At 48.2% G+C, this 12,789-nt stretch overlaps 1 protein-coding gene across 12 annotated transcripts in view; it reads right to left on the bottom strand.

Annotated features, from left to right (window-relative positions):
* The window catches only part of LOC149341876 (uncharacterized), a 75,836-nt gene that overhangs the window by 4,572 nt on the left and 58,475 nt on the right, over positions 1–12,789 (bottom strand). Inside the window, exon 16 of one of the 12 annotated variants that reach the window (XM_089544136.1) lies at positions 3,242–3,397. The exons of the other annotated variants lie outside the window; for them this stretch is intronic. Within the exon in view, the coding sequence (XP_089400262.1) occupies positions 3,242–3,397 (156 nt within the window). The remainder of the gene's footprint in view (positions 1–3,241; positions 3,398–12,789) is intronic. 12 annotated transcript variants of the gene reach the window in all.

Consider the following 12,789-nt stretch of genomic DNA (forward strand, 5'->3'; position numbering starts at 1 on the left):
CACCACCCTCGTTCGTAATAAGCGAGCATTCGTTATAAATGTGGCCGCTATAAGTGGGCTTGCCTGCACCGCTTTTAGCAGTATTTGGTTCAATAGATATCACGAGAGCATAGAGATCTTGCAAAATGCACTAACAACACTCATTTGGTGCTAAAATCCAGATGACATACATATGCACTATAGAGCAGCCGTAACTGCAAAGCTGGATCAATGAGTTAGACAGGCAGAGCAGAACGGTGGGTCTAAAAATTGATATGCCGAAAACCAAAGTAATGTTAACAGTCTCGGAAGGGAACACCAGTTCACAATTGGTAGTGAAGTGCTGAAAGTGGTAAGGAAATACGTCCTCAGGGCAGGTATTGACCCCCGATATGAATCACAAAAGCGAAATAACTAGAATAATAAGAATGGGGTGGAGCTCATTTGGCATGTTCTCTCAGATCATGAATAGCAGTTTACCAATATTATTCTAGAGAAAAGTCTGAGTTGGAGTAACCGGGTTCGAACCCGACCGCGGCGGCAGCGTTTGATGGAGGCGAAACGCAAAAGGCGCCCGTGTGCTGCGCGATGTCAGTGCACGTTAAAGATCCCTAGGTAGGTGGTAGAAATTATTCTGGAGCCCTCCACTACGGCACCTCTTCCTTCCTTCCTCCCTTCCTTCCTTCCTTCTACAAGTCCCTCCTTTATCCCTACCCTTACGGGACGGTTCAGGTGTCCACCGAGATATGTGAGACAGATACTGCACTATTTCCTCCCCCCCCCCCCAAAAAAAAAGAGAAACAATTTAAAAGTATATGACAGTTGAATCTTACCGGTACTTACCTAAGGGGCTGAAACATGGAGGCTAACAAAAAAGGTTAAACTCCAATTGAGGACAACTCAGCGAGCAATGGAAACCAGTTATACAGTAGGTGTGGCGAAAAGAGACAGGAAGAGGACAGAGTGGGCCAGGGAACAAACGCAGGTTAATGACATCCTAGTCGAAATCAAGAGGAAGAAATGGGTGTAGGCAGGGCATGGAGCACAAAGGCAAGATTACCGATGGTCCTTAGGAATGGATTCCGAAAGAAGGCAAGCATAGCATGGGGCCACAGAGGGTTAGGTGGGCGGACGACATTAAGAAGTTTACGGGGAAAGGGTGGCCGCAGCTTGCACAGACCAGCATTAATTGCAGAGATATGGGGGAAACTTTTGCACTGCAGAGGGTGTAGTCAGGCTGATGATGAGGATGCAGCAGGAACAAGTGCTCCGCTATCTTAAAGAGGTCATGACATGGTCTACCACCTAATCGTGTTTTTTACGTTGAAGATACTACGTAAGACAGAAGTAGGGCTATATGCACGCATTTGAGCTAGGAATTGTAATTTGAAGTTATCGCCTCTATGCCCCTCCCCCTGGCAGCGACGGTCATCTTGAAGCAGCCTGAGTGAGATCCTAGACTGGTAGCGTCATCTGCTACAAAACGGAGTGCGTGAGCGGCCGGAGTGGAGCGGAGCGTGCGCCTACGCAGGTCCGGCCATGAGACACTGCAGTGAAGTTGGCGAGACCTGGCTGAAGCTAGACAGAAAAGGGAAGGACACTGGCCTTTGTTGCATTTGACCCCTTCAACTTCCCCCCTTCGCCCCTCTGCTACCCAAGCCTGAACAACAACTCGCAAACCTGCACTTTCTACCAGCAGTTCAGATGTCGTTCAGTCGCACGAAAGCACATGACTAAGTTTATGTCGTCACGAAGCACAAACGTGCAAGTGTTGCCTTACTTTCACACATTTCAGGAGAACGTTTAAAAATTAAACTTCAAATTACTCGCTGCACCAAATGAGCTCATGTTTGGTACAGTTGTTTCGCGACGGAAGGCGAAGGTCATACAATAAACAGCTTCAGTCTGAAAAATGGCGTCATGACCCCTTTAACATGTACACCTACTTCTCGGGACATCCAGCTTTGCCTGTGCAACGGCACAGACAGTGGCAGGAAAGCCTGTGGCCGGCACTCTATTAACAATAATTTTTTTTTTTGGTTTTTGAGGAAATGAAACGGTGCAGCAACTGTGCCGTGATCGGAGGGGAAAGGTGGGAGTGAAAGAAAGAAGGAAAGTGAGAAAGAAAGAAAGAAAGAAAGGAAGAAAGTAAGAAAAAAAGAAAGAAAGGAAGAAAGAAGGAAAGAAGGAAAGAAGGAAAGAAAGAAGAAAGAAAGAAAGAAAAGAAAAGAAAGGAAGAAAGAAAGAAAGAAAGAAAGAAAGAAAGAAAGAAAGAAAGAAAGAAAGAAAGAAAGAAAGAAAGAAAGAAAGAAAGAAAGAAAGAAAGAAAGAAAGAAAGAAAGAAAGAAAGAAAGAAAGAAAGAAAGAAAGAAAGAAAGAAAGGGGTGCCGTAGTGTAGATGAGGCCTTCGGAAACAATTCGACCACCTGAGGATGTTTAATGTGCACTGGTGTCGCACAGTACATGGGCACTATTAGCTCTTCGCTTCCATCGAAACACAGTCGCAGCGGTTGGGTTCGAACTCGGGTGCAATTCAGCTCAGTAGCCTACAGCCCTAACCACTGAGCCACTACAGAAGGTTAGCAATACTGCCGGTTCTATTGCGTGCCAGGTTCTACAGGGGGAGGACGGTGCTCATGCTTTCACCACCAGGAGCCTATGGGTGTTTGAAAGACAAGTTGTCTACCCTCCTGCGTTCACGACATGGCCAAGACATTAACCTTGGTCCCTCAGGATGAGCCTGTCCTTCCAGCGCACAGTTTTCAGAGCTCATCATTGTGATGCAGTGAAGCTCACATGCCAATATCAGCGCACAAAACAAACTAACCAAATTTGGACCAATACATGTCTCATGTGAACATGGTTAATGGTTTATGGAGTTTAACGTACCAAAGCAACTCAGGCTATCAAGAGACACCGTAGTGGGAGGCTACGAGTCATTCCGACCATGTGGGGTTCTCAAACATGCACTGACATAGCACAGTATATGGACCACTAGCAGGTCGCCCCATCGCAAAATGCGCCTGCTTCGACTGGCATCGAACTCGCATCTTTCAGTTGAGTAGTCTAGCACCGTAGCCACTTTTCGCAAACTGCTCTTACCACAGTCATTCACTGCCTTTATGTAGCCTGGCAACGACATCAAAAAAGCGGTTTTTTAAACGTCTTTCCCCAAAGAGCCAAGTATTCTGGCAGGCTTTCGCTATAACGCCATATGGTCAAAGCGGCAGCAAGGAGCTGTACTTTCACTACAAACACCTACCTGCGCAAAGCGCCAGTTCTGCGCGTACAGCGTCTCGGGCGCCACAGGTTGCTCGGCTGGTGACGAGAGGTTCGGAACCGGACGAAGGGTGGGTTTCCTGCTCATATCACCGGAAGCCCCTGCCCAAGGCCAGGGCACATCGTGTTCATGGACTTCCTGCATTGATGACAGGACCAAGTCGTCAAGAACATGTCCTTTCACGCTGATCTTGGCCTGAAGCTGAATTCTGGAGTGCTCGTCAATGTGATGCATTGAATCTCATCCTGCAATGTTTGCGGACTCTTCTGTTGCGTCTGCCACAACAGGTAAGATCATGGATACTCACTAGTAGCCAAGCGTTTCTACTCTGCGGTCAGACAAAACAGCTGCGGCATGAAGAAGATTTATTTCTGCATGGCCAGGCAGAAAAGATGAATCAAAGGGCCAGAAGTATGAGGAAACATGCATGCACCATCCGCTGAAATCATAGCACTAGCTGATTGCCTTAGGAAGAAACACAGAAATAATCTTCTCCCTCGAACTTGCATCTAATTCACTTTCGTCCATGACAGTATATTTTGCAAACAGAGCACATATGCTTCGAAAAACGAACTCATCGTATTTATTCGCTGCCAAAACTAGTGATTTTGCGAGCAGCAAAACACAGTGGGCCAGCAGAAGAGTAGAAAGTTTCTGCGCACTCAGCACGAACGCCTAGCTGACCGACTCCCACTTCTCCATGTACAGCAGCGCTGGTGCACAAACTGCTGGGACGAGCCCGCAGCCTCTCCAACGAGAGGTCGGGCTCCAATGCGCGGCTGGGGCTTGCCCCTTCACCATCGGGAGCGTTTGGGCACCTGCCACTCACATCCTGTTGCGATTCCTGCATCCACGAGAGGAACAGAGTAATCGGAGGCTTTCAGCATACCGGAGACACATAAGCATAGATGTACGCCGGTTTACCGGACGCCTCCTGCGCATGGGCAGTGGCCACGCCTAGCCCCACCGATGACGTTGCTCCCGCGCAGGAGGTGTCCCATAAGCAGATATACGTCTGTGCTAATTCGTATCCAGTATGTTAAAAGCCTCATTAACCTTGGTCCCCCAAGTAGAGTATGCCGGAAGCTTTGGTTTGCAATGCCCTTCCTGCGACGCATCGAATCCCAACCGCCGATGCCTGCACTCGCCTGGCACTGCAGAAAAAATCCAGTACATGATTGCACGGGACTGTGCCGGCGGTGTTCTGCTATGCAGAAGCAGGCCAAAGATACTGGTGCGAAAAAAGTTTTCGTGAATGTGAAATGAGCATGCCTTGCACGATTCTACTGGGTCAAAAGTCGTCTAATACACTCCTCTACATAGTGCACCTTCATGAGCCACACAGCAGCTCTGACTGACAGAAATCTGAGGCATCACAACTATCTGCTACGTTCGTGATAAAAAGCAGTACAAAGGAAACACAAAGGACGGGCAGGGTGACGGAGACAAGCGCTACGTAACCAACTCTCTCCAATTTTCGTTTTGGATTGTGTGGTACCTGTTATGGATAATTTACTCTTCATGCTACTAACCCTAACCATACATTCAAAAGCTCACATTACATATAATTAATTTGCGCTCATATATTCGGAGAGCAACTAAAACTAAGAATTTGTCAATTTTGCGGCGGCTGCCACTTTCGTGAACATTTAGGCGACATTTTCAGGCTGTGGTTTTTTTGCTTCAGCTTTACTTCAACTTAAAAGTGTAAACATCATATTCGAAAGATTGAAGCCCTGGAAAGCAGTCTTTCAGTCTTCAAGCATCGAGAAAACAGCCGTCATATCACTTATTTAACACAACATGTATACCGCAGCCACTCTAGGACAACCATAAAAAAGATCTATAGAGTCTATGATGACTAATTGTGTAGGAATGGTTTTAATAGCTGCACATAAACAATATCTGCTCTGCGGCATTTAGGAAATTGTGCTGCTTAAGACATAAACTAAAAAATGCTCCTTCTAAAATTAAGCTACTTTGTTATTCTTCAATAATTAGACCTAAACTCGAATATGCATGTATAGTGTGGGACCCGTATACTAAATCTAACGTAAAAAATCTGGAGAGAATACAGAGAAGAGCTGTCAGGTTTATCTTTAATAAATATGCAAGGTCTGACTCCCCCTCCACTTTAATGGAGATTAATAAAATTGAACTACTTGAACATCGGCGAAGAAAGCTTAGGTTAGAATTTATTTCTCTTTTATTACATAACAAACTTGGTCTGGATCCCTCATCATACTTAACGCCGGCACCAACCAGACAAACTCGTCAACACCATCCCAGTTCTCTAACCCCTATATTCGCTAGAACAGACACTTACAAGTTTTCGTTTTTTCCACGCACAATAACAGATTGGAATGAGCTAGTTAAACCATTATCCCAAGAGTTTTAACCAATTATTTTTTTCTATATTGTGTTGTTCTTTTTTGAAATGTTGCATTTTTTTGTCTCTTGATTGACTTTGTTCGCCCACCCTGCTTGAACTCAGTGTCCGCAGTATTTTGTAAATAATAATAATAAAAAAAAATATCTTATGCGAGATAGACAGGTTCATTTAGATGGAAAAGCTCAGCCTGAGTGACAATTCTCCGACATGCTACCCTGCATTGGGAAGTAAAGAGAGGCTAATTTATGCATTTATTTGGGCTGCTTTGGCTGGGTGACGTGCGCGTAGGCTGAAAAACCAGGAGGGCGCAGCTGTCAAGCAATCAAGCATAAGGAAGTGCGATCAATCGCGCAGATGCACCGCGACAAGACCCTTGTCAGTGACTTTTCTCAGAGGCTACCGACCATGCCATCCTGGCATCATGTCCTTACCGAATGATGGGAACGCCGATGGAACCCCAGTGAAGATGAACCCAACAAGTCCCGTAAGCAACGTCTCGCCCGTTCATTTAATTAAATCTATCTAAAATTCATTTCTCATCAAGCACAGTGCAGACCCAGGACCATTTCAAAGCGGGTTCATTGCAGGAGCGATATGTTTACGGGTGTTAAACGTCCCAAAGCGAGTCAGGCTATAAGGGACGTACGCCGATGTGCACGCCTCTGGAAATTTAGACCACCTGGGAATCTTTAACGTGCACTGACATAGCACAGTACACAGACCTCTAGAATTTCGCCTCGATCGAAGTTCGACCGCAGTGGCCAGGATTGAACTCATATGCTTTGGTTCAGAGCGCCATAACCACTGAGCGACCGTGGGGGGCACAGAAGCGATAGGGAAAGCAGTCAGTGGGAGAGCATAGGAAGGTAAGAAATGTTAGTGTTTTAACACACCCTCAAGGCAAATACGTTATCATGTCGCCGCTGCTACCGTTGCACGGCTTACCTAGCCAAAACTGCCGTAGGGTAGCAGTTACCGTTGCTTTTGTGGTGCTAAACCTCTCTGTTATGCGATTCGCACGAAATCTGCGATAGGCGAATGGGACGCATTTTGAGGGCAGCACCACCAAACCTTATACTTCACTGGCAGGCCAACAGTGGGCCTCCAATTTACTGGCAGCCCGCTGGCTGCCAGAAAGTTCGCCTCTGACAGGAAATCGCATCATGGTCAAATGGGCTGGCAGCCACCGGCCGCATTTGTTTTTCCAGTCCCGGACTACTTGCTGGCAGGTCTCGGCTTCCGCTCGGACAAGAAAAGCGTCATGGTCACATGACCTACTTGCCATAGGCTGCTTTCGAACACGGCGCCAGAGCCGGGCTCCCCCTCGGTTACCGTACAAGGACGCTGTCATCTGCTAGCAGACGATGCAAGCCACGGCCACTACGACGCCGAAGCAACGCCGAAGCAACGCCGTGCGCTCGATCATGATACTGAGTCGATTTAAAGACTGTACTGTCAGCTTAGCGTAGGTGCATTACAGAACTCAGCTTCGGAGGTATGCTCGCCGCTACTGCTTGCGGCGAAGTTCGCACAAAGTAGCCCAACTCGTTGCGGAAAGGCGGATAGACGAAAGCCTCCGCAAAAATGTTGACAACAAGCTCTATAGCTGCTCCAGTATACGAGTGGTTCACCTGCGATGCTTTCAGGTAAGCGTACAGACAGCATGTGGCAAAACAAGCGAACAAGAACCTCTTGACGACACGAGCAAACAATACGCGCTCGCAGCTCCGAACGCGCGTCCGTGTGCGGTGGATTTCGAGAAAATAAACGAAGATGCAAGAACAAAAAGTCTTGCGATGGCTCAGAGAGGAGCTACGGAGCTCATGTGAAGGTTTAACGCATGATATCGACCTCCAGGAACACGAAAAGCACTCAAAATGCACACGGAGTCTAACTTAATATGGCTGCCAGCGCGGCGCGCAGCTATCGTCTGCTGCCTTCTCAGCAGCCCCAAGCAGCCCGCGGACTGCCATAGGCTAAAAACGAACGCGTTGCTATGGCGATGCAAGCAGGTGGGCGGAGCTTTCGGGCTGCCCGAGAAAAACAAATACCGGACTCGAGTCCGCAAGTAGTCCCGGACAGTCCGGGACTGAAAAACAAATGCGCCCACCGAAACCAACCAGCCGGAAATCACGGCGGAGAGCAACACGCGCATCATGGAGGGCAGATGTTTTCCGTAGCCCCGTAGCTTCGCGGTCGGCTGTTTCTTATTGCTACGCACGCGTACGGCAGAAATAGGCTGCTTGGGATCGAAAACAACGACCTGAAGTTATTTAGGGCTGCCGCAGACTGCAGAACGAACAGCTCATCGAGCTCGCACCAGTATACATCGGCGACGACAATGCGAGCGTGTGCCTTCGGTGCACAGTGTGCTGTGTAAGGTTCGAGAAATGCTCAAAAGCATGCGATGAGCAATCGCAATCTAACGTGTTCGAGTCGACACCACATCGGAGGGAAAAACTGCGCCCGTGCGTTGCTTATCAAACGACACGCCGTACTCTCGGATTATCGCGTGTTTATTTACTACGCAGTAAGTATGGCTCGTATGACCGCAAACGATCGACCCTGCATGACTCTGCTGTGGTCGTTGCGATTTCTACGCTCTTGAACTGCTTCCTGTAAGCTGTAATCAAAAAAGAATCAGGATACATTCCGTTAAACTGCAGTCTGCCGGCCGCCGGCTTTTGCTGTGGGCAAGAAATGCACGCATAATCTCGACAAAATCACATATCAGCTTGTTGAACGTTCATCTAGAACAAGTGGGTGTACTGTACAAATTTGGCTGCGTGTCGTATCTGTAATGCTACAGCTTGACTGCAGAGAACTGGCACTGGAATGAAGGGCGCTACAATCAAGCCCTGCGTGTCAGCGCTTCACGTACGGTGTGTGCTTGTATGATCAGCGCTGGGAGATTCTTTTTATCTCTTTAATGAACCAAATGCAAGGAGATGCATACCTATGGTACCTATCAGATATTTTAAGCATATGTGGCAGAAAGCCTGAGGATCAAGCTGTACAACAGTTGGCGACGACAGAATCGCCACTCGTTACGATCGGCTGCCGCAAGTAACTGTGTGGCGGCCACATATCTGCCCGCAGAGATGCCTCAAGCAATGTGCTTGTGAGTGCTTTTAATAAAGGGCATGTTTCAGTTAAGTGCTTCTCAAAGCATACCCGCCTCTGCACTGCGCCGAACGCAATGAAGACCATACCGCGCTCAACTATTACACCTCACAAAACACGTTCAGCACATGCATATATGCGCGCGTCTGAGCGCGTACTCGGGCCTGGAATCTGCGGCTGCTCTCATGAAAGGCCTCGAACATCATCGCAATATCAGCCGGGCGCAAGAAACTAACAGCCGAAATATTATGTGACTCAGAAGTACGCGATTGGAATATGAAGCGAGCATTTATACTTGCGAGGTGGTGAGACGATCCAAATACGATCACACATACGCACGCAAAACATTAACAGCGAGAACTACTTTAACAGGAGTCATTGCAGGCGACACAGACGATATGCAACGTTGTTTAGCCGAAACAAGCACGCCTGCATTGCACGAAACATCGCACGGTCCTTATAGTCCATATAAAAATGGCCGCGCAAGCTTCCCGCCACCATATCACCTCTCCGTCGTCTGCTACTTGCCCGAGCGCTGCCAGCACAAAATCGTCCTGGAGAGTCTGGCTGCCCGCTGGCAGCCCGAAACCGCCCAGCTAAAGAAAAACGAACGCGTTCCGGGCAGCCACCGTAAGTGCGCGGTGGTGGTGGTGTGACATTTTTATTCGAACATCCTTTCTGTTAGGCGTTCAGTACATCCTGGGCCAAGGCGACGAGGGCACGTTGCAGTCTCAGTTCCAGGGAGGCGAGCCAGATGGGCCACGGTGGGGGTGGGGGGGAAAGGATAGGCGGGGGACTGGAAGGCTGCGTGACACTGTGTAAGGCAGTGTTCTATGTCTGCATACGTGTGTGGACAGTTTGGGCACTGAGGTGTGGAAGTGTACCGGTATAGGTAAAGTTTGGCTGGTGTATGTAGGAGATTAAACTGTATTGGGCGAAGAATGCGAGCTTCACGGATCGATAAGTATGGGTGCGGTGGTGGTAAATCAGCTAAATCTAATTTTTGCTGCGCGTAGTATTCGTCGACAGTACGTTTGTAAGCCCTGACCGCCTGCTCCGTCGGTGGGCTCGTCCATGGGATCCCCGGCGCCCGGTGTATAGTTTCGCAGGCAAGCTGGTGAGCCAGCTCATTGCCGGGGATGCCCATGTGACCAGGGATCCACCGAAGGGTCACCGGTCGTGGGCTTAATGCTAAGAGGGCGGCATCTAAGGCCGATCGAGTAGGGAAAGGGAGGGCTCTTTCATGGAAGGCACGCAGAGCTGCCTGCGAGTCGGTATAGACAACGTATTGGGGGGCGGGGGGTAGGGTGGCAAAGTGTGTGATGGCATCGGCGATCCCGTGTATTTCTAGGGCGAGCGTGGAGGGTGGGGAGGTGTATGGACCGGTTGTGTGAGTGCTGGTTGTAGAGAGGCAAGGGTGGAGGAAGAAGGCTGCTGTGGAGCCCGCGGTTTCCGTGAGACAGGCGTCTGTGTAGACCACCGCGGAGCAACCCAAAGTGCGCGGAGCAACCCAAAGAAATCGAGCGCCTGGCGCCGCGCTCTGGCAGCCCGCAGGCACCCCGCGGGCTGCCAGAGGCGGATAATCGAAGAGGCCCAGCGGCAGCGGCAAACCCGTCAGAGGCCAGCGAGCAGTCGTGTCGAGTCGGGCCGGTGGACTGTAGGCCTGTTTACATTAACACGATAGAGTTAAGTCGAGTTTGCTTGTCGGGTAAAAAAACCAGTTGGGCTCATGTAAACGCTGTCGGGCCGAGTAAAATAAGCAGCAGAACGAGTCGAGTTAACTCGCCTGCCGGGGGTAGTTTAATACCCGTGCCACACGGACAGATTTAATGCCATTAAGTGCTTACTGCCTTAAGTTTTAATGGCATTCGTGCGGTGCCACACGCATAAATTTAATGGCATTAGCCGTACTGCCGTTCGCGACCTACTGAGTTCGCCACAACTCATTTTCCCGTGCAATGTGTACTCTCGTTCCCATTCCACACGCAGAAAAGCATGCAGCTTTGTCAGTGACAACTGCCTAGCCCACTATAAAATGGTTAATTCTTAACTTTCAGCCAGATGAGGCACCTAAACCGCATTTTCAATGCGAAGAGCGCCATTTTAACCAGCCTTATTGACTGGTACTCTCGACTTATGTGCTGACATGCGAGTTTATGGCTACTTTTTCGACTTGTAAAGCAGGAACAGCCGTATTTTCTGGAAAATCGTCTTTACATTATATTTGAACACCATTCCCGATATATTCTGCTCATTAGGAATGTTTATATTAAGATTAAACTTTTGACTACCTTGCAAGCGTTATCGTCATCGTCACTTTCGATAATGGCATTAAAAGTGGACGTGTAGCACCAACTCCGAAAATAATGGCATTAACAAACTTAAGTCCTTAAACATTTACTGCCATTTCTTGTGCGCGTGTGGCACGGATATTACTCGCTTGACCTGTCTTTCTAAAAGCATGGAGTCGAAGAGCCAGGTTAGTGGGAGGGGAGAGGATAAGTGCGAACCTGTTTTTCACCTGCGCCGTCGCGCCTCCGAGACAGCGGTGCCGTGCCGCCATCTTGGAGGCTGCCACTATCCAGGGGCGTAGCCAGGGGGGGGGGGGGGTGCTTATGGGGCTTCAGCCCCTCCCGAAATTTTTTCGAACTGTCATCGACTGCGGTATGGCCCAAGTACATATCGCGACTTTTGCTCTCATAGTTTTGTTCTTGCCTGGATCGTCTGTCTTTCCATACGTGTATAACGTTTACTGCCTCTGATTGCGCAAGATGTTTATTTGCCTTGTTTGACGCATTATATATAGAGTGACTTTTGCTTAGGTACGTAGATTTAATGGAGACATATATGTATTCAAAAATCTTATTGCGAGGTTTTGTGTACACATACAGTGACTGTTTCCAGTGACACTTTTTTGTCCTTTATCAAGTTGTATCTTCGCATTTCTAATACTCCATTTTATCTTCGCACTTCGATCTAATGTATATTTTGCACAACTCCTCGTTTATAAACGTGCTCGCTATTTCGAATAAAATTTCGGTGCAATTACTCGGCAATATACAACCGGTGACAGCTGATGCTGCGCAGTACACTGAAACGACGGACAGCGTCATTGAGATTTTTCCCTGGCAGTTGCATAAGTACAGAAATATAAAGGTTCTTGAACGATAAAGATTCATTAAAATATTTGTCCTCTACTTGCTCATTTCATGGCCTTTACTTTTTCATATCAGCGGCATGTACTGCTTTGCTGGTTTCGGACTGATATAGTTCAAGACTTCGTATTTAATATTCTTTACATATTGAATACCCAAACACATGAAAGCATTGGTATTAGTTATGTCTGCCACGATTTTTAAGACATACGAATACATTCTTTTATTTAAAAAATACATATTTCACTCGCATACACAGTGCGTAGCGTTATCTAATACACAATGGCATTGTCAATGACCATGCAGTTATTATTATTGCGTTTGATCCCTCCACAAATTCTATGAGGAGGCCGTGCTGCAACATGAGCCCCCCCCCCCCCCCCCCCCGAACAAAATTTCTGGCTACGCCACTGCCACTGCCCTCTCCCACTTGTGCTGTTTGACGCTTGATGTCGCTGTAGTTAAAGCGGTCTTGACTTGCTAAAATCGAGTTCATGTAGACAAGCAGTTGTCGAGTTGGGCTGACCTTGCTCAACTCGATCCCCTGACTCGACCCGCCATTGTCGGGTTCATGTAAACGCTGCGTGTATAGCTTTTTCCTTGACTGTGTGACACGCACTAGTGCGTGTAAGTTTCCCTATACGAAGTTTAGTGATTAAACAACGTCTCTTGGCTTGCCGCCACAGCCTCGATCTTCATGCCCCAGCCTACCCCCTTACGGCATTGGGCTTTTTTTGAGGCTTGAATGACGTACTCTCAGGAGGAATTGCAACAGACACCATGAACAACCACCAATGTAAACAGGCTGACCGAAACCAGGAGTCGTTTTGTAGCCTGCCTAGTTTAGAAAGAATTACTGC

This window comes from Amblyomma mixtum, chromosome 5 (genome assembly GCF_055824585.1).
Source record: "Amblyomma mixtum isolate Tamu chromosome 5, ASM5582458v1, whole genome shotgun sequence".
Taxonomy (NCBI): Eukaryota; Metazoa; Arthropoda; class Arachnida; order Ixodida; family Ixodidae; genus Amblyomma; species Amblyomma mixtum.